We start from the raw sequence: 23,109 nt of genomic DNA on the forward strand, positions 1-23,109 counted from the left end.
TGGGTCAAGAAAAGTTTGGGGCATGGGAAAGCAGCTCAGAACATAAAGGAAGTCTTTTAAAGCAGTTGGCATTTGCTTAAAAGTCAAGAGATGCAAAATCAAAGCCATCTACATTCTTTAGATGAAGATGAATTACACTTTCACATAGTTCAATATATAATTAAGGAATATCTTTGAGAATAGGCCATGTAATGCCATTTTCTGAGCTTCATGCAAATTGGAATCAAGGACAGTAAGCTGATTGAGTGAAATCTTAAATTTTCAAAGGCACTGCAGAAATCACACATTCCTTCATCATGTTCAATTAGCATAAAGTTTTAGCAAGAAAACAGATGACCTGCTCTAAAAAATATCTATGAATTCTTAGGATCATCTCATATTCCCAAATATCCACTCAAACAACAGTTCTTAACGTGTAGTCCAGGGACACGGGTCCAAGGCCCTCTCAGAAGGTTTTGTGAAGTCAAAACTATTTTCATAGTAACACTGAAAGACTACTTTTATCTTTCTCCTTCTCTCAACTATATAGTGGAGGTAAGTATGAGAATCCAGCTCATCTTGATTAAAACTAACATTAAAGACTTGTGAAAATGTAAAGCAATGCTATGCTTCTCATTTATTCCCCATTTTGGGGAAGATAGTTTTTCCCCACAAAAATATTTAATTAATGGATTTACTGTTATTTCTAATGACTTGTTTTTACTTTTAGTTCTAATTTCTAGTATAGTAAAATCAATAAACTCTTTGAGAATCTTTCTAGACACCAAAAAGGTTGAGAACCTCGGTATCTAGCAAAATAATTTCCTAAATGGATGACTTTAGCTATCTTAATATAAACTCAAGAAAGGCCAAGAAATAAGTTTCTTCTTGCCACTCTTGATATGAGAAAAGGTTCTACGAAGTTGACAGTGATGAAAATACCCAATCTTGAAAAATCAGTTATACTTTTCAAATGAATTCAATCTCAATTGAATAAACATTCATTGAATACCTAGGTTCTGTATGCATAAGATATATTTAAAAGGGAGGGGTTAAGGAAAGACCTAGCCTGACCTCAAAGAACTTATAGGGCATAATCTTATAGGGCAAATGTGGACAGGTACTTTCCTAATAGTATATGAATGTCTGATAGGACTTTTTAAACAAAAAATAGCTGCCCATGTGGCTCAGTGGTTGAGAGTTAGGAGGTCATGGTTTGGTTCCTAGTCAAGGCACCTGCTCGGGTTGCAGGCTCAATCCCCAGTGGAGGGCATGAAGGAGGCAGCCAATCAGTGATTCTCTCTCATCACTGATGTTTCTCTCTCTCTCCCTTCCTCTCTGAAATCAATAAAAATTATTTATTTTAAAAAGGATGTTTAAAAATAAAAACAGCTTAAATCACATAATCCACCAATTTTCTTTTAAACTTTTTCTTTAAGAGCTGATGATCACTATTAGAAAAGCAGTTTGCTATCCAGTAGGTGAAGTACTAAGTATAGTGACTACACCTCTCTTCCCACCTCAGATACTGAAAATACAAGACTGCATACCTTTAATTGGAGATGTATATAGGTGTTTCCTTAACCCATCCTAGATCAAGCAGATATGTTATGTGCATGATTTTTGCTAACTTTATGCCATAATCAGTGCTACTAGGTGTTGCTACTGGTGCACTGACTCTCAGTTTGAATCCGGAAGGGAAGTCAGGAGCCTTGCCCTTTGCTACTACGTACATGACACCGAAGCAGCACAACATGAATCTCTCCTTGGTTTTTTGAACTTTCAAAAATTCAGGAGAAAATGTTTATAACTTAGCATCTTTGAGCCCAACCTGATACCACTGTAATAACCTGGTTATTAATAACTAGAAAGAAGCAAAGAGAAGGCTAGATAATGCAGGCATGCCATTTGTACAGCTTTGCCAGGAAGCTCCAGCTTAACGCTCTCCAGGTCTGAGTGACGTGGGAAGGTACTTGTCTGTCAATCACACCGGGGAACACGCCATAGATCAGAACAGGCATGGTCACTGCAAGTGTGGGAAGATTTGATATTCATTAAACTCCTAAACAAAGGAATTCCTCCCTTTGTTTGGCTCTGTTGGCCCTCCTGCTCTCTTAGCACTCTTGTTGCAGGGGGCATGCTCCCCTGCATTCTCCCACAAGGCCCACACAATGGACTAATGGATTACAATCAGTCTGATGCACTGTTGGACTCAACTCCACCATGGAACAGAAACTTTGGACACTGGTTTTGCTTCTAGCTCTGCCGAACCCCCAGCTGCATATTTTCCAAGACTGGTTTAAGGGAAATGGGACTTTGCAAACCAAGGGATATAATAACACACAAATAAACCTTTTAATATATCTCATTCTCCTGTGAGTCTTAGGAAATTATTTTTCTCAAGACATCCTAAGAACCCCACTCCCACTAGCAACGGAGAAATTCCACCCGTGCAATTCTCTGATAACAAACCTAACGCAGGATTAAAAATATATATACAATGGCTAGGTTAATGTTTCATAGACTTACAGGGCTGGTAGGACTTTTTTGCGTATGAAAGAAGCTTTTAAAGGAATAATATCTCCACAGCTAATTACAATCCTGACTTAAAGTAGGAGAAAATTCCAACTTCAAATGATACACAAAATTGTGCCTAACTTGCAAAATTGTTTAAATTGTATCCATCTTACTAGCTATCATAAATGTTAACTAGAAAAGACCTGAAAATTTATTAACTAGATGACCCAAAGTCCTTCACCAATCACCATCAAAATGAAAACCATGTACATATTAGACTTTCAATTTGCTACAACTCTGAGCAATGTTTACTAAAATAAAAATATCTCAAATTTACAGTTTTATCAGCATACTCACATTTTTCCTAACTTTGCCAATTTTATAGCTGAGAAAAGACTAAGAAAAGTAAGTTGATAAAGTGCACACAATGCTGACAGGTTGCACAATTGGGGATTGAATCCATACTTTTTACTTGAACTCCAATGCTACTTCCAGTAGAGCAGAACTGCCCAAACACATAGAACACTTTCACTCTCAAATAGGAAGCCAGGGAGGAGTTCATGTGCAACAAGAATTTCTAGCTCTATTCTGTGTTACAAAACTACAATTTAGTTCCTTTGATGCACTTATATTTTACAGGGGAAAACAAATGTACCTTCAACATTTTTTTATTTGCTGTGTTCTTGCCACATTCTCTCCTCAGCTGTTCACTCATTGCTTGTAGCTCTCTTCCAAAGTGAATCATTCTTTCTATGGCGGCTTGACTTCCTCCACACAACTGGCGTCTTAACTGACTTGAATCAACTTCTGTAACCAAAACAAACAAGTATTTTACTACCTTACTGAATGAAGTGCAATGGAGAAATGAACATAAATTGTTTATAACATTTTATATGTTTAATTTAGTAACTATTACCTAATGTTTTTCTCTAAATATGCAGATTTATTTAATTTAGTATGAAACTTTGCAGTTAAAAGGTATGTTTTATCTAGGTCTCAAGAGTCTAGGATCCAATATCTAGCATGCAGTTGAAAGTCAGGTGACAACCTTTCTCAGTGTTAGGATGTACCTATATGTCAAGGGAAATTTTATAAAAAGTTAAGCACAATTCTCTAAAACTACAATAAGCAACATTAAGAAAAAAAGAAAAAGTTAATAACTGCCTGTCAGGCTACTTTAACTGCCATAGAATAGAGACAGAATTAAATGATTCCTGGATGCTAAGGGAGGCTAAATAATTCCAATAAAAACATTACGCTCAGAAGAATACTACTTTTAGAAAATAATTTTAAGGTATATATTTTGGTTGACAGTAATGATTAATAATGTAACCAATTAAATTACTAATAATACATGTAATCACAATTGATTATGATGATATATAATAAGCACTTTGTTCTATTAGCTTTTCACAGATTAGCTCATTTAATTGTCACAATGATCTATGAAGCAGTTATTATAATATCCATTTTACAGATGAAGAAACTGAGACACAGAGCTCTTAAGTAACTTGTCCAAGGTTACACAGCTAGTAAGTGGCAGTTGCAGAATTTGAATCCAGGTAATTTGGCTGTATAACTCTTGTTCTTAAACACTATGCTCAAATTACTCTTTGAATTTTTAAGTTGCTGATTATTTGATAAAATAAAACTAGGCGGCCTTTTTAATCATACTCCTTGCTTGAAAAAAGGATTTCTACAGTAGAATACATAATCCCCAACAACAAGGTAGCTGTATAAATAATAAAATAATAACTACATTTATAAAGTAGTTTCTTATATATACCCATAACAATTTGAAAAAATACCCTTTAACCTCAAAATACTAAAAAGTCTAATGCTGGCTATGGAATTCTGATGAAGAAGAATTTATAAGCTTTAATAATGTTCACTTTCCAACTGATGGGAAAGTTTGCTGATGGTTTAACTTTACAATGCAGTTTACTACACAAGTTGTCAGAAAGTAAAATTAAGCATGACGGTTTAATTTAGGGGAAAGAGGAGGTGGAGTCACACTTAAGTACCTACTAAGTGCCAGGCACTGAACTATGAATAGTCACATATATTCTCATTAAATGAATTTAAGAAATTCTGTTTGATTAGAATTTATAAAAGCATCTCTACCCATTTGGCCTTTATTGGCTACAGCAAAATAAGTATAAAACCTTTCTATATCTCCAACCTTAAATATCCTCTAAAGCAGCGGTCACCAATCTTTCGGACCTCATGGACCGCCAGTGGTCCATGGACCACTGGTTGGCGACCGCTGCTCTAAAGGATATTTAACACTAAGTTGGTACCACTGCACTAATGACAGCGCTAACAACGAAGAAAACTCTGTAGCATTTAACTTCAGAAAGTAATATAAAGTAACTCTGCTCTGTCTAGCAACCCACTCTCACAAGAAAGTTTAAGAGAAGTAATGTGTATTATCAAATCCAATGGCACATTCATCTATCTTTAAATTTGATTTATGCTCATCAGCTGTAAATCAGTACGAATAAAAACATAACCTTGTAGTCATCATTTTTTTATTAAAAATGTAAGAAATATCACTGCAGACCCATTTCGGTGTCACAATCTTCCATTTCGTGGTCATGTTTAGAGCTACCATTTAGGAAACCATTGGATGAAGTTTCTCCAACTCCATTGGAGTAGTGATCTGTTTCCATGTCTACATCATTACTGAAAATGAAAAAACAAACCTAATTTTAGAAATCGCATACTTGCAGCTTAGTTTAAAATAAATTACTACTCAACTACATAGCCTACTTATAAAAATGATTTCATAAGACAAAAGCAATCTTCAAAGTAGGTATTTAGTTAAGTCTTGAATATATTCAAAGCCAAATATGTAGCTGACTTTTAACAAAGTTGTACTCCTGGAGATAAGGGAAATAAAGTACACATACTAAAAGTATTGCCAAATCTTAATTTAAAAATGTTGATTTGGATATTTAGTGTGTTTTCAATTTTCACTCATTTTACATTACAGAATAACTATGTGCCAATAACTACATTTGGACATACTATAGTAGTCAATGTAGGACCTTCAGATTCATCCACACAGGAAGCAACAAAAAATACCTAATCTTTAAGAATTGCCTATGATGATCTAGCTAACGATTACACAGCCCAAAAGGAAACATTTGATGAAAATTTAGGAAATATTTAAATAAAAATGACCTTTTCTATTAAAAAAGCAAGGGATATTCATTTCTTAGAAAAACCAAGAACATTGAATGCAGATGAACAAAAAGCACTCTACGCATAATGCCACCAGAGATGGTTAACACCTTGCATGACTTGTGTGTGTGGTTTAAGTACCGTGTGTGTGTGGGTGGGTACGTGCAACTTCTATCAGTAAAATCTATTTGGTGAAAAGACAGAGATCTATAAAGAAGGTGGCAATTGCCTTAGAACTCCATGAGTCAGAAAAGCTTTGTATTATATTGGTGACCTTTGAGAGTTGTTAAAAAAAATTAACATTAAAAACAATGTTTAGTAGAAATCCTTAAGAGCATAGCTTTTGGTGATCTTAATGATATACTAAACCATTTTTTAAGAAAACAATTCAATATACTATTTGAGGGATTCTTTCATTCAATACACATTCAAGAGCCCCTGAGCCAAGTTCTTCATGTTCCATGTTAGGTGCTAAGGATATAATGAAACTGCCTCTGTCCTGTAGGAGCAAACTACCTGTTAAAAGCTAAAAAAGTTATTGTATTGCAAAGGACTATTACTATGATAAAAGTTAATCACAAGGAGTGACACATGTGGAGGGGATATAAATCAAGGCAAAAATCCTGGAAGAAGTAACGTTAACTAGAACAGACATTAGCATGGAGAGGAAACTTTCAAATAGAGGGAAGTATAATGGAAAAAGCACAAGTCTGGAAGTCACAAATCCTGGGAAGTAGTCTCAGTTCTGCAACTTACTAGCTACTAATTATTGACCTTAAAAAAAGCCCACACATTTACTTTTTTGTTATTCAGCTCTACATCTGTAAAATGGTTTTCATAGTTAATACCATTTTTGCCTACTACACAATACTGTTGCAAGGAAAGCCATTAACAACTATAAAATAACTGTTACTGTTGAACAGTTTAAGGGGATTTAAAAGCTTATTTTCTTATACTGAACACAAGGGAGAATGCTGTGTCATCAACCCCTTATGTTACATTTCCTTCCCTGAACTCAGGTAATAATAGGTCCCTTTAGCAACTTCCTGCCATGAGGATAGTATTTAAGAGGAAAACTCACCAACTGATTGCAAAAAATGGCAGAATGCTCTATTAATGATAAAGTACTAAAATCTTACCCTTTAAAATTCCCATACATAATTTTTACTACTAAATATTCTAATTTTGTTTTTACTGTGTCATCTTTACTGTCAAAGACTACCCTGACCTCCTCAGCAAAAGATAGTTACTTTTTCTACTGTTCTCATATGACTTCTGTGGACCTCCATTATAGCCTGTACCACACACCATTACTTCAGTAAATTTTGGTCACTTGTGAAGGATAACATGGAGACTCTGATAAATTGCCAAATTTGCAAAAACAGATTTTTACATATATTTCTTTTTCTGGAGTCATATTTCCATTAAGATTCCTTGCTAAAAGTTAGGTTCTCTCTCCTTTGATAAAATCTGCACTGATGAACAATTTCCCCAAAATGTAGTGTGACAAATCAATTCATGTTATAAGACCAAACCAACATCAAATTGTAAAGTCTATCCATTATTTTTTTGTTATTTTTTAAATTGATTTTAGAGTGCGAGGAAGGGAAAGGGGGTGGAGAAGGAGAGGGAGAGAGGGAGAGAGGGAGAGGGAGGGAGGGAGGGAGAGAGAGAAAGAGAGAGAGAGAGTCCCACAACCTGTACATGTGCCCAGACCAGGAATCAAACCAGCAACCTTTCAGTGCACAGGATAATGCTCAACCAACTGAGACACACCAGCCAAGGTCATTATAATTATTTTTAAAATGTTATAACATGAGTTCTAAACCAAATTAAGATTCAAATGCTAGATGATTTGGGCAGGCTGAATTCATAGGATTTTGCTTTCACACACTAGTATTGAATTCAGGTGATTACATTTCAGGAACTTTTAATAGATTTCATGAACATTAAACCTGAGTATAGTATGACATACTAGAGGCCCAGTGCACAGCATTCGTGCATTGGGGGGTGGGGGAGTGGGTGGGGGGAATGACACACACCTCAGCCCTCAGCCTGACCTGCGCCCTTTCACAGTCCAGGATCCCTCGGGGATGTCTGGCTGCAGCTTAGGCCTGCTCCTGTCAGGAGCGCACTGACCACCAGGGGGCAGCTCCTGCGTTGAGCATCTGCCCCCCGGTGGTTAGTGTGAGCCATAGCGACCAGTCATTCTGCCATTCAGTTGATTTGCATATCACCCTTTTATTATATAGGATAGTCATCTTTTCTCTCAAAGCTCTTCCTGCCTAGCAAAATGGCTGACATCCAACAGGTCCTCAATACTACCCTCATGCTCTATGTTCTATATCAGTGGTTGCCAACCTTTTGGACCTCACGGACCACCAGTGGTCTGCGGACCATCAGCTGGCAACCACTGTTCTAAATGACTTAACCACATCTGCTATAGTCAAGCTACATAAAGATAGGCTCTTAAATAAGAGTTTTTATAAAATTAGTTAATTGAAAGTCAGTAAACATTCCACATACATTTACAGCAAAAAAATATACACAGAGGGAAACGTATCATATGTTAATACTAGAGGTTAAATACAATACTTTGACTTAACTTGGAAACATAACAAATGGTATGTGTGTGATCATCTATATAGGTCTGTGATGGCAGGAAGAGTAGACTGCAGAGCCCTGCATTTGTCCTTATAACCTCACTATAAGGGCAAGGAAATGGAGAGTAATAAGAAGGAACAAAGGAAAGAGCTTATATGCATACTGAGAGATTGAAAAGCTTTGGGAAACTTATTCCCTAACCTTTTATTCTCGAAGGGCTTGGGAATTCCTAGACCTCCATTATTGGGCATACAACTCAAATTTTCCAAATTATTAAACATGATAACAACTGATTTAGGCTGCTTATAGTAATGTAAAAGCTAGAGAAATCATTACCTGGTGAAGTTATTAACTTGCTGTGATCTTGACATGTTTATACTGTTCAGTTCTGGTACATTCAAATTAGTTGACTGGTGTTTACTATGGCAATATGATTGATGTGCTTTATTTGATATTACACCATTACTACAATTTTCAAAACCTGGAAAAAAAGAAGAAAAAGACAGATCATGAAAATAAAAACAAACATTAATTTGTTATTAGGTTGTAAATAATATACCCATATTCTGACTTTTGTATTTAAAATATAGGACTATTTAAATCAATGGACTATTTAAATAGTAAACAGTTAACTTCTTTGAAAAGATATATGTACACTTAATTGTGAGCTATAATTATCATCTCCTCTAACATTTATTGAAGGCTTCATTATGAATCAATCCCCCATGAGGGCCGTGTTATCATCACCCCCATTTTATTAAGGCTAAGAATTAATCCAAGTCTGAAGTGACTGTATATGATACTCAAGAGGGGAAGCAGCTAAGGATATAAACATGAGAATCATCTGCACTGTACAGGATGGTGATATAAAAACAGAGCTATATGCTGATTGAGAAAAAGCAAAGCTGTTATTCTATGAAAGGAAAGGAAAGACCACTTGACTTGTTTTATAAAGTTAAATGTACTGAGGAAGGTAACACCATGGGAAAATAGAATGAAAGAGACAAGCAAAGAAGGAAGACTAAGGAGGATTAGAAATAAACTTGTAGAAATCACCATAAAAGCTAAGAAAGGAGAGACTTCTAATCAAGAGAACACCAAAAGCCTTGGAGAATGAGGCTGGTGAGCAAACAAACAAACAAACAAAAACACAACAAAAATGGGAGGCAGGAGGTTGGTGGTGGGGAACAAGAGAAAATGAACTGGTCTTGGTTGAGAAAAAATAAGATAGATAGCAGGCAGCCCAGCTAGATTTGGTGATTAGTGGCATAAGACATCACAGACACATCACCCCCTTCAAATTTAAACTTCATTAAAACATATGTTTTCATTACCAAACATTTATGATTTAATTTCTAGAGACAACTTGAACATTAGCGTTTGTTTATGAAGATCTGCTAAAATAACTTATTCTCAGAAATAGCTCAAGTTACTTCCTGGTACTAAAAACACAGGCATCTGATCCACCATAGTTTTTCTTCCAGAGTATCTTGAGATCAAGTATACACATGTGCAAAACTGCTACAGAAGTATCTAGATTTTTTAAAATTTTATTGTGGTTCAAAAATATAAAGGGCAAAAATATAAAGATAATATCATAAGATTGAATCTCACCAGAAAAATGTGCAGCACTTCCTTTGCCTGATGCTAAACTGTGGATATTCATTCCATGGCTGGGGCTCATACTTGGACTACTAAAAGGTCGAGGGCTAACAGGATAACTGTCTTGAGATTTTGGACTCCGGCCTCCCAAACACCGTACTTCACTATCCGTACCATTCACCATTTCTATAAACTGACGCACTCTAAAAAAAGAAAAAAAATTTACTTGGATAATCTTCAAAGAGCCATTTATTTAATAGCAACAGATTTCTGAAAGGAGACATTTTAATAACTTGTATTTATCAATAACTTTGGCCTTAAGATAGTCGCTGGGTGGGGACGCACGCAGGCAGCATGACGGTAGCGCTGGGCAGGCCTGTGCGTGCCTCCCCTGGGAGCAGAAGTCCCGCCCACCAGCTCCTGCCTGCCCGTGCCTCCATCTGAAGCAGCCTCCACCTCCAAGGCAGCGTGACATTAGTGCTGGGCAGGCCTGCACACACCTCCGCTGGGGGCGGAAGTCCCCATCCCTGTTGCCACCCATAGTATGTGTGCATGCAGCCTGTTGAACTGTTGTGACTGTGACACTGTTAGGACCAATTAGCATATTACCTCTTTATACATATATATATATATACTGGTTAGAATATTTTTTAATTTTCCAGAAAAATAGACTATATGCAAAAGCTGTATGTCCTTTCATCAAGATTTACTAAGAAAATGAAAGTTTATCTGTAGCTATAATAAAATCAAAATGGACTACCATTTTAGCCCCCAAATAATTTAATCAAAATAATATTTGCACTTGGTAGCAAATCAAATCAGATATAAGAACACGATGGAATTCCAACAGATATTTCATCACCCCTATTCATAGCAGCATTATTCACAATACCCAACTGTGGGAACAACTCAAAGATGGATGAGTGAATAAACAAAATGTGGTATATGAATACAATGGAATAACATTCAGCCTGCAAAAGGAAGGAAATTCTGACAGAGCTACAACACAGATGAACTTTGAGGACATTATGCTAAGGGAAATAAGCCAGTTAACAAAGGACAAATATTTCATAATTCCATTTATATGAGGTACACAGGGTAGTCAAATTCAAATTCAGAAAACAGAATGTTAGTTGTCAGGAGGTAGGGAGAGGAGAAATGGGGAGTTAATGTTTAATGGGTACCAAGTTTTAGTTAGAAAGGTTCTGGAGATGGACAGTTGGACTGATTAGAAAACAATGTGATGTACTTAATACTACTGAACTGTACATGTAAAAATGGCAATTTTTTGTTATGCATATTTATCACAATTTTTTAAAATGCCACAGACTTACTATGAGGTACTTTGCAGAAGGAAAAATAGATTCCCATCTTCTAAGTAAGATTTTCACATTTGGAAACACAGAGATAGAATGACAGAAAACCAAACAAAAGATGCCATCTGTTTATACTCCTCAACACAAGTATTTTTGTAACCTGTTATTTAAACGTGCTGTATTACAAAATTTTATGTCAATATTTGAAAGAAGGTTAAACAAAAATTAAAACATGGAAATTATTTTGATTACATATAACACACATATATAATAAATATAACGTATTTTATTAAACAAACTCACTTCAATGTGAAAAGAAGATTAGGATTTCTTTCAAGTAAACTTGGGTATAACTGTTGTGTTGTTTCAATGGCTTCTCCCATTCTTCCTGCTAACACCAATTTCTGAATTCCTATTTAGAGAAAAAGAGCAAAGGATTAATTTTTTAAAGAGTAGAAACACTATCATATAAGAAAAACACCTGTTAATCAATACTGAAATAAAAACTAAAGTAAAAAAGATGGCCCTGGCCAGTGTGGCTCAGTTGGTTGGTTGTCGTCCTGTGCACTAAAAGGTTGCCAGTGTGATTCCCAGTCAGGGCACACACCAGGGTTTTGGCTCAATCTCTGGTAGGGGGCATGGAGGAGACAGTCCATTGATGTTTTGCTTTCACATCCATGTCTCTCTCTCCCCAACCCCCTATCCCTCACTCTCAAAAAAATCAATTAAAAAATCTTAAAAAAAAAAGATGGCTATTTTTATGGCATACATGGTGTGTTGAAGGGTTCATGCACATATACTAATCTCCAAACTTATCAAATTACATTCAATAAGTATGTACAGCTTCTAATATGTCAACCATACCTCAATAAAGTGGTTTTTAAAAAGACCATAGGAAAGTCAAAGAAATAATACTCAAAATGTCTTATCAAATATGATAACCTTTTAATTTTATATCTTTATTGTTGAAAGTAATTATGATAACTTTTTGAAGCAGTACTAAAAGAATGCTAGACGTAGTAAGCTCTGAATTCAACAGACACTCATTGAGCATTCCTTGTGTCAGGTATTTGTTATATTAGATGATGAGGACACAAAGAATATGTGATCATTTCCTGTTCACAAGAGCTTATTATATATATAGTGAGACAAAGCATACAGTAGCTACAATATAATGTATTCAGTGATATTATAGCAGTTTGACCTATAAAAATTTTTTCTTTTCATTCATCATGATTTTGCCCATGTTTTGTTTTTATGCCTATACTCTAATCACGTTACACCCTTCCTGATGGATATACCATTTTTATGATGACTATGATACACTTATCATGCTGATTTACCTTTGTAAAAACAGGCCTCACTGCTCTGGCCAAAAGCACTAGAACCTAAGTAATAAATGCTTAAGATCAAAACTATCTTAAATTTAGATAGCAATTTAAATGCAAAGGTATCTATCTTTCTTGTATTACCTCCACTAACATCTAATTATGGGGCTACTTTACTAATAAATAAAATCATTTTACTAAATGTTTATTTCCTGGAAGGTCAATAAAACATTTTTTAAAAAGTGGTACACATTCTTACAAAGTCTCCAAAATTATATCTTTCTACATCCAGAATGCTAGCAAAGTCCTATGTGAATTTTTAAAAGGTAATCTTAAAAAATATCAGTAAAAATAAATTTCAGAGGCATCAATTTTAAAATTTATAAAGATCGATATAACCAAACCTATAATCTGAAAACAAGTGTGAGCCATACACCATAAGTCCTTACTTTGTCTATTCTTAATGGAAGCTAATTCTTCTAGAACGGTCTGGTCTGTAGATCTGGCAAAGGCCTCTGCTGTGGCACAGTACCCATGGTGAACTAAGTAAGATGAAACCATTCTTTAAAAAAAAAAAGAAGAAACACAACTTTTAGTCAAGAGAATACATGCTTCATACTACAATTTACATAAACAAGGTCTACTCTGGTGTTACAAAACTAATCTATTCCCTTGAAATAATTAAAGCTTTAATAACCTCAAGTTTAAAGTTCAAAAAATAATTTTGTTCTTTCATGTAGTATTTCCAAAACGATAACTGCAAATGCTATGTTGAGACTACTGTCCCTAAAAATAAGTATTATTAGAGAATCAAGGACACCCCATTTTCTCCAGGTCCTGTATGATTGTTTCCTATCCTTATATTCAATCCTACTCACCATAATTCCTGTTTCACATTTATCACAACTTATCTCAGTAAAGTGTTGTCATTTTGTAAAATAAAACAAATGTAAAATAACATTAACTCCTTGTATTCTGGACTTCAACCCCTTTCTTTATCTATTATAGTAGATGGATCACAAGTTGTGAACACAAGAAGTACTAAAGTGAACTTGGATAATCTTCTAGAAAAAAAGTCTATAAAGGTGAAAATACCAATCAGCCTTCTAATCTAAATCAATTAGTATGGCTGTGCACCAGGATATTAATTATTCAAATGTGATTTATATGTAAGTGACACTCTTCCAAAGAACAGGTTTATTTTGAATAAGCCACCAAGAGGCCAAAACATGTATTTACATTTAACCACAAACTTAGAAAAATTGCTGACTAAGCAATATTAACCCAGATAGTCAAAGCCAAATATTCAACTTTAAACCCGCCTTCATTTGGACTACTAAAGACCTGCTAGAAAATGGTAGGAAGAAGCAGTGGTTCAGGGAAGTGGGATTGACCAGAGGGTATTTTAAAAAACAGATTTTTCATTTTATTTCATTTAATTCAAATTATTTTAAGAGGCAGAACCTTTGAAAATAAACTTTCCAGGAGGTCATGTGAGTGTCTATTTCGTGAAGAATGGGGTTGGGGTGGGGGCTCTCATAGAACTCTGGCTGTAGGATAAGATGTTGTTTCCTCTGCTACTATCCTGCCATGAGGCTTAGTGGTGACCATTTTCAAAGCATTAAAGGGCAGTGACCCCAGGAACTTATCCTACCTAGCTCTAATTCATGGCAACTATGAGATTCTGGGTCAGGGTTCACTATTCTTTCAACTGCAGGACAAAAGTACTAGTGCAGATTCTGCAATACCTGATGATAATTGCTCTAGTGAAGAAGCATGTTTTCAGAATCATCAACATATCTTCCAATCATTATCTCCTCCAAAAGGTACACACAAAAACCTTTATTAGATTTTTCAATTTCAGCCTGTTCAAAGCAATTATAAAGACGTTTAAGATGAACTGTGTCAGATTGATGGTATCTGAAAGAATTCGTCATTTTCTTTGGTTATAGTAGTGAAAATGACTATTTAAACTTACTGGTGTTTATTTCATTTTTAAGTTTATACTATTTCAAGCTTTATAAGCTACCATTTAGTACTACTGATATCTGGTGTTATCTTAAGCCTTTCAGTAAAGGTAAGTCTAAAAAGGTGACTGTCATAGGAATTATTTTTCCTGACTTCCATAATGAAATTCTACTTTTTCATAAAAAGTAACTTAATAAAACAAATTGAAAATTTTTGGTAAAAAATGAGAGGTTATTCATTTTACAGTACTTTTATTGACTCCCAGTGTGTACTCTGCTGCTGCCCACCCTCCCCTGCTGCTATTAACTGGATCCTAAGTATTTATCCTGAACTTAGGATCCTAACTTCACCTTCACTGTTCCTTGGCTTTATTTCCTTTACCTCCTTTTAAATGTCTTATAATAGCACATACAAGCAAATGGCATTAAAATAATCATAAGATTTTTAAAAATTTCTTAAGCCAGAGGTTATTGGTCAGATTTTTCTATTTAGAATAGGAGCAATTAGAACCTTCCTAAATCTACATGATAAAAAATACTTAGCAAAAAAGGAATATTAGTAAAAAATAGCAGACATTATTTTTACAGAATAACTCATTCACTAGAAAAATGTAGCCAAATCCTGAAAACTCAAATATACATATTAAGTCTATATTCCAGTATATAAACTTTATCATTATTTTGATACTTATTCTTATTGGGTAGTAATTATTTTTTCCCCATAAATATTTAAACTCCTGAACAACATAGTCAAATTCATGTCAAAAAACATGATCCTGAATTATGCAATCTAAATTATCTTTCTGAATTTATCTTTTGCACTGGCAGTATTATTAGCTGAATCATGTAACCTATGGAAATCATTAAATGCTATTACTAATGCTAGAAAATGAATTACCCTAACCTAAGTGATCTAGTGTCACTTTATTTCTTCCATCAATAAGTCAGACTAACATACTATTCTGTATGTTCAAATCAAACATTATTTTTAATTGTTCAAAAAAGTGAGTTATTTTTAGAGATTAAAATATTCTTTTGTACCAAAAGAATAACATCCTATATAATAAAAGCGTAATATGCCAAGTGTCCGACTGTTCGACCAGTCACTATGACCGCACTGACCACCAGGAGGCAGACGCTCCGACCAGTAAGTTAGCTTGCTGCTGAGGTCCGGCTGATCGGGACTGGGCGAGATGGGCCAGACATGCCCTGGAGCCCTCCTGCGGTCCCTCCCCAGTCCCAATAGTGCACAGGTGGGATTCCTTGGCCTGGCCTGCACCCTCTTACAATCTGGGACCCCTTGGGGGATGTCAGAGAACCAGTTTCAGCCTGATCCCCAAAGGCCAGACCGAGGGATCCCACCAGTGCATGAATCCATGTACTGGGCCCTCTAGTATTTTATAAAAAAGTACTTTTGAATAATATCCATTCAAATTTCTTCACTTACTTTTGTATCATGGTCTGCCATTCTCCTTCTCTATCTCCAATAGGAAACCGGTCTATCTGTGCCTGTATTTTGGTTCTCCACTCCCGCATGTAGTCTTCTATATCAAACACAAAAGGATGTTGCCCAAAATTGGCATCAACGACCTCTCCTGGTGTCTGGAGCCCAACGGTGGGATATAAATTTGGCTGTAAGACAACACATTTCGCTAAGCATCTCTCCCTTTTATGTTAAAGACATTTATTCTTTCAAATGCTATTTCTTTAAAACAACAGAACTACTAATTTTGTTTGTAAATATTTTAAAATCTCAATCCAAAACTAGTAGAAGAAGACTAAAAGCAAATACTCTAAAATACAATCTATACCAGATAGAAAAATCTCATTTCTTGTAATCTAATCAGGGAGGAAGGGAGGGAGGGAGGGAGGGAGGGAGGGAGGGAGGGAGGGAGGAAGGAAGGGAGGAAGGGAGGAAGGGAGGAAGGAAGGAAGGAAGGAAGGAAGGGAGGAAGGAAGGAAGGAAGGAAGGAAGGAAGGAAAAAGGAAGAGACAACCTCAGTACTTTTTTATTCAGAGACCACATGAAAACAAATTTTTAATAAATAATAAATTGCTCTTAAGAATATGTCATATAGGTCCTGGCCAGTGTGGCTCAGTTGGTTGGAATGGGTCCCATACACTGAAAGGTCTTGGTTTCAATTCCGGACCCAGGTCCAGGCCCATGTGAAGGCAACCGATTGTTTCTCTCTCACATTGATGCTCTCCCCCCACCCCCGTCTCTAAAAAGAAAAAAGAAATCAATGAATATGTCCTTGGGTGAGGATTTAAGAAAAGAAAGTCATATACTAGTTACAGAGATTCAAGTATAAATACATAACTCAGGTTTATCCTTTTATATATGATACTAGAGGCCTGGTGCACAAAAATTTGTGCACTGGTTGGGGAGAGGGGTGAGGGCTGTCCCTCAGCCCCACTTGTGCCCTCTCATAGTCTGGGACCCCTGGGGAGATAACCACCTGCTGGCTTAGGCCCGCTCCCCGGGTGGCAGATGGCAGGCCCGATCTGGGGGTTGGGGTGCACTCAGGATGCCCTGGGCGGGTCGCACACAGGATTCCCCAGGCGGGCTGGCTGATCGCTGCTGGCCCGCCCAGCCACCCCGGATCGGGTCGCACACAGTCCGCCCGTGGTCGCAGATAGCAGGCCCGGATGGCGGCAGGGCAGGCAGGATGGCACTGTCCCACCCTGCCTGCAGTATGCAAATTAGCCACCATCTTTGTTGGTGGCTAATTTGCATATTGTGCTGATTAGCCCATGGGAGGTGTAGTGAAGGTACAGTCAATTACCATGTTTGTCTATTATTAGATAGGATATGTGATGCATTTCTAGAAATGAATGTGAAAGCTAGTTACCACAAAAGTACAATCCTAACTAGGCAAGTGCTATTTAAAGTTTACTAATTTCATTTATTTGTCTATTTGGGATGCCTTTATAAAAGGACTAGAGGCCTGGTGCACGAAATCGTGCACTGGTGGGGTCCCTCAGTATGGCCTGCAGGGAATGGCCTGAAACTGCCAGTCTGTCGCTGCCTGCCACTCCTGCCTACCGCTCCTGCTCATCCCAGCCCCACTGCACCTGCCACGGGCTCGCGCCCAGTCAGTCCCTATCGGGAGAGGCTCACGCCACCACAGCGGCGCTCACCAGCTGTGAGCCCTGTGTCTGGTACCCATTGGTCAGTTGGGCGGCACTCCCGCTGTGGGAGCACACTGACCACGAGGAGGCAGCTCCTGCATTGAGCGTCTGACCCCTGGTAGTCAGTGCACGTCATAGCAACTAGTCGACCCATCATTTGGTTGTTCAATTGCTTAGGCTTTTATATATATACTAGAGGCCTGTTGCATGAAGAGATTCGTGCACTAGGCCTTCCCCTCCCTTGGCTGCTGGCACCGGTTTTCCTCTGGCACCCGGGACCCAGGCCTTCGCTCTGGCTGGGCTCTGGCCAGAGACCCGCCCTCCCCCGCCCCTGCAGCCGTCAGGCTTCGCTGCTCCGCTGATCCTGGGGCCGTGAGGCCTGGTGGCTCCGCTGATCCCAGGGGCGTGAGGCCTCCCGGCTCTGCTGATCCCGGTGCCATGAGGCCTTGCCGCTCGGCAGGCTTCGGGTACGTTTGGCTTCGCTCCACTGCTTGGAGCCTAGTATGCAAATTAACCACCATCTTTGTTGGCGATTAATTTGCATATTGCCCTGATTAGCCAATGGGAAGCGTAGCGAAGGTACAGTCAATTACCCTTTTTGTCTTTTATTAGATATGATAGATGGTTATAAGCAAAACACAGTCCTATTAAGAGTGGGGATTCTCTATATAAAAATAAAAAACTCAAATGCACATATTTCAAGAGAGGAAAAGGATGAATTTAAAGTTCATAAAGAAATGCATTTAGATATACTCCAAGATTTTGAGGCTAATCAATTTAATAGCTTCAAGTATACAAAAACAAACAAACAAAAAAATCAAAGTCCTTCTTTTGGCTCTATCACTAGTTGTTACATCTAAAGAGAGAATGAGTTACTAAATGTCTACTAAATGGCTGTGATTAGTCATTATAATAATCCTGTGAAGTAATTACTACTGTTTACAATTATAAAACTACAGAGATTGAGACTCAGGGGCAAATTAACTTGCTCATGGTCTTTCTACACTATGGCAGAGATAAGATTGGAACAGGTTTATCTGACACCAAATCTAAGTCCAATTTTTCTTCTTAAAACTCCAAATCCTACTTCATCATCATTCTGTGTCTTATTTCTTTGCTTTACTGATTATCACAAATATTTTCTGAACAAAATTATGTAAAGATGATTGGGCATAATTTGTGTATAAGATGCTTAAACAGATTTCACAGTAAAAAGCTAGAAGAATGTGCTTAAAAACAACTGAACAACCGAGCAACCAAATCACAAACAAGAGTACTGTGTTAAAACACTGAGAAATATAGTTGTATCGGGTTAAGGGGAGAAATGATAATGCAATGCACAAAAAAGCACTGACTCTTAATAATCAACAAAACCAGAAAGTTACTAGAATTTTAAGCCAAAAACAAGTCAAATATTTACTACGACCTTCCCATTTCATCAATGAGAAAACAGACCTAGAGTTTAAGGAATTTATCCAATAGAACACCACTTATTAATGACATACAGGGAAAAAACTCAGGTCTCTCTACTTCTAGCACAGTATTCTCCCCACTAAAACCCATTACAAAATTATGATGTGTTTTAGAACAAAAAGATATAAAGCCAAGGCTCTTAATAAGGATATAAATAGAATAAAAAGCAATCCTATTCATTAAGCAGAGTTTATAATTCTGATGTTCAGAAACGTCCAAACAGAGATGCTTTTAAAATGGTTTGCTAACCTTAATTTTTCTTAACAAATTCAGGAAAAGAACTCAGATCAATACTACAAAAATCAGCATTCATGAATACTCTGATAAAAAAATGTGCCCTACAAAGGTTTCAGTAATAGTGTGAACAACAACAAAATTGGGGGGGGGGGGGGACAAAAACATTTTAGATTAAAAAAAAGTTTCAAACTTCCCTATGACAAAACCTGCCATAAAGGTCAAGAAAAATAAACTTTATAGAACAAATATCTGCCACACATGTGAGAAAGGATCACTTCAAATATAAAAAATTCTCATAATACAGGTAGACAAAGATTACTAGTTCAATTACAATAAAAACACTTTGTTCAATTTTAAAAAATGCAAATAAAAACAAGTTGATTTTTTTTTTGCACATCAGGTTAAGATTTAAGACTGAGAATACTCAAGTATTGATGAAGTTTGAGAAAATAAGCCCTCTCTTCCACTGTACACAGAAATGTAAACTGATCTTTTAAAAAGAAATTTTGGCAAAATCTATTAAAATTGACAAAGCAATTTCACTTGTAACAATGTAATCCTATAGAAAAACAAACATATACAAGGATATATGTCCTATAGCACTGTTTGTAATTGCAAATAAAAAATTAAAAAGAATGTCCATTTATAGGACATTGACCGAAACCCAGACTCCAATAATTATGATATGCCATTATTTTATGTCTAAGAAATAACACTGCCCATTAAATTCTGACAGACCACAGATCCTAAGATGCCACAATAAATGTTAAATTATAAAATTAAACAAAATAAGTAAAAAAATGTGTACACTGACAAAGATGCCCAATATATATTACTAAATGAAGAAAGCAAGCTATAGAATAGTACATAAACTATAACCCCATCTTTTCTGTAAACATTTATACAATGGACATACTGGTTAACATAAGTTTAGAAATAGATTTGAAAGGATATATACCCAAGGTAACACAGTCATCATATTTAAAGAGGCTGGCACATTTGTGTATTTCTAAACATTTCTATTATCTGCATACTAAAACTATATATCACTGTTGTAATCATAAAGTGATATAATACTGAAAATCTGTTAAAGTCAGGTGGGCTCAATGAAAAGTAACTAAGCTTTAATATCATTTACTCGACCTTAAAACTAAAGAATTTGAGGAAAAGGAATTAAGGACATAGCATTTAACTGGTAAACTATAAATTTAAAAAATGTAATAGCCCTAGCTGGTTTGGCTCAGTGGATAGAGCATCGGCCTGCAGACTGAGGGGTCCCGGGTTCAATTCCAGTCAAGGGCACATGCCTGGGTTGCAGGCTCAATCCCCAGTAGGGGGCTTTGCAGGAGGCAGCCAGTCAATGATTCTCTCTCATCATTGATGTTTCTATCTCTCTCTCCTTCTTTGTTCCTCTCTGAAATCAATAAAAATATATTTTTAAAAAAATGTAATAGAAATCTTAAATTGCAAGATTATAGATTTCTAAAAGTAGAATATAACAATGCAATGGTTTCTGGTTTACTCAGAGTTGTACAGCCATCATCATTATCAAATTTACATTTTCATCACTCCAAAAAAGTAACCCATACCCATCACAGTCACTCCCCGTTCCTCATCACTGTAACTCTGATTACCATTAATCTACTTTCTGATCCTAAAGATTTGCCTATTCTGGACATTTTGTATAAACAGAATTATACAATGTATGTCTTTTGTGACTGGGTTCTTTCATTTAGCATAACGTTTCGAGGTCCATCCATGTTGTAGTATGTATCTCAATTATGGATTTATGTAAAACAATGTCTCCCAGGAAACTGTTTCTCAAACAACAACAAAAAACAACAACACAACAACACAAAAATCACTCCTGCCCATGTAGAATTAGACAAAAGTGAGAATAATTTAAGTCTCTAATAAGATAATAGAAAAATAGATCTCCTCATTTCTATTGCCTTAGGAAAAAATAGATACTATTCAAAAGCTAAATATATACAATAAAATCATATTCTCTATAGCATAAGCTTTATTTCATTTAAAATATTTTTTTTATGAAAATAAAAGCAAATAATGTATCTATAAAAAGATTTCAAATCAGCCTAAGGAACTGGAAAGCTGGATTATTTTAAATGAGAAATGCTTCTATAACAAAAGAACTTTACTAAATCCCATACTGAATTAGTCAGTTTATAAATGGACATTTCTCAAACTGGTGAGGCAAGCTGGGGAAGAAACATTATTCTGAAGTAGATCTAAGGTTTTCAAGTTGTATAAACACCCTGTGCTCCATGATAACTCTAATAGGTCAGTGATGGCGAACCTATGATACGCGTGTCAAAGGTCACACGCAAACTCATTTTTTTGGTTGATTTTTGTTAAATGGCATTTAAATATATAAAATAAATATCAAAAATATAAGTCTTTGTTTTACTATGGCTGCAAATATCAAAAAATTTCTATATGTGACACGACACCAGAGTTAAGTTAGGGTTTTTCAAAATGCTGACACACCAAGTTCAAAAGGTTCGCCATCACTGGTCTAGGTAAACTTTTTGTTCTGTAAATATACATACTCTCTACCAGGATTTAATGCTACAACTAAAGAGTGACACATCACAGGTACAAAACACATACAAATACTTGTTTGGTGGTCCCTTTAAGGGAAGACTTTTTCCTCCCTTTTTAAGTAGAAGAATGGTATGTTGCATGTGTAAGTCCCAGAAGATCTCAGTCATAAAAATAAAGAACTCTCCAAACCACAATCACCATAATCACCACTTTACTCACTGTTACAAACTGAGTATCACCACTGGTTAATTATAGACAAGGCAAAACATAACTGGGGATTCTAAAGTGGGACAAAAAAATAGTTAGAAGGTAAGAAAAACATTTCCACAACCAGCTAAGCCTTTTCCAAATAAATGATCACCATCTACCAAGAAACAAAGAATCTGCTCACTCTGACAAGTTGATTTTATTTTAGTGCCACGAAAAGAGAGAAAAAAAATCCATCCGGTAAGTCCTTTAACCAATTCCAAATGAAACTTACAAAACGCTTGCAATGGTTCTGAACATCAACCTACCTACCACCATCCACGCCTATGCTCAACCACCCTTCCCTCCTACCCCCTTCACCAAAGATGCTCTTCTTTTTTAATCCTTGTAGGGAGGACAAGCTTAGGGGGGTGGGGAGGGGGAGGAGAAGAGGAGAGGGGAAGAGGGGAAGGGGGAAGGGTGGACAGGGGGACGGGGGGGGGGGGGGGGCGGGGGGAGAGAGGGGGAGAGAGAGGGATCAAACCAGCAAACATTTGGTATATGGGACGACACTCCAACCAACTAAGCTACCCAGACGGGGCCTCAGGTCCAAAATCTTGAAGTTAGATACTGATTCTCATATTTTCACATCTAATTCATCAAAAAATTCTCTTGGCTTACAGTGGATTTTTAAAAAAATACTTATTTTTTATTCATACTCTTGAGTCCATCTGGAACTTACTGTGGTATAAATATAAAACAAAATCCTAAGATTATATGTATTTTTAACATAAACATTTGTCCCACCACTACTTATTAAATAATGCTTCTTGGTGGGTAATTTTGGTCTGTAGACTCTGAATTTTCTTGGGTTAGCGAAGTTTTTTCTATAGCTTTGATTTCTTCTGTTTTTCTAGGATTTTCTTGAGGAATATTAATAATCTATACCTTAGATGTCTTTTCTCTGCCTCTGAGTATCCTGTCATCTCAAAACACCCCTGAAACTGGAATGTGTCT

General features: G+C 36.4%; 1 protein-coding gene across 1 annotated transcript in view; it reads right to left on the minus strand.

Moving 5' to 3' along the window:
- The window catches only part of RANBP9 (RAN binding protein 9), a gene marked incomplete at its 5' end in the record, with an annotated part of 104,659 nt that overhangs the window by 8,532 nt on the left and 73,018 nt on the right, over positions 1-23,109 (minus strand). The window contains 7 exons of the mRNA XM_081086253.1: positions 3,152-3,303; positions 5,060-5,181; positions 8,623-8,767; positions 9,901-10,091; positions 11,508-11,616; positions 12,982-13,094; positions 15,947-16,131. Coding sequence (XP_080942379.1) covers positions 3,152-3,303; positions 5,060-5,181; positions 8,623-8,767; positions 9,901-10,091; positions 11,508-11,616; positions 12,982-13,094; positions 15,947-16,131 — 1,017 coding nt within the window. The remainder of the gene's footprint in view (positions 1-3,151; positions 3,304-5,059; positions 5,182-8,622; positions 8,768-9,900; positions 10,092-11,507; positions 11,617-12,981; positions 13,095-15,946; positions 16,132-23,109) is intronic.

This window comes from Myotis nattereri (genome assembly GCF_964212035.1).
Source record: "Myotis nattereri genome assembly, chromosome: 3".
In the NCBI taxonomy this organism is placed as follows: Eukaryota; Metazoa; Chordata; class Mammalia; order Chiroptera; family Vespertilionidae; genus Myotis; species Myotis nattereri.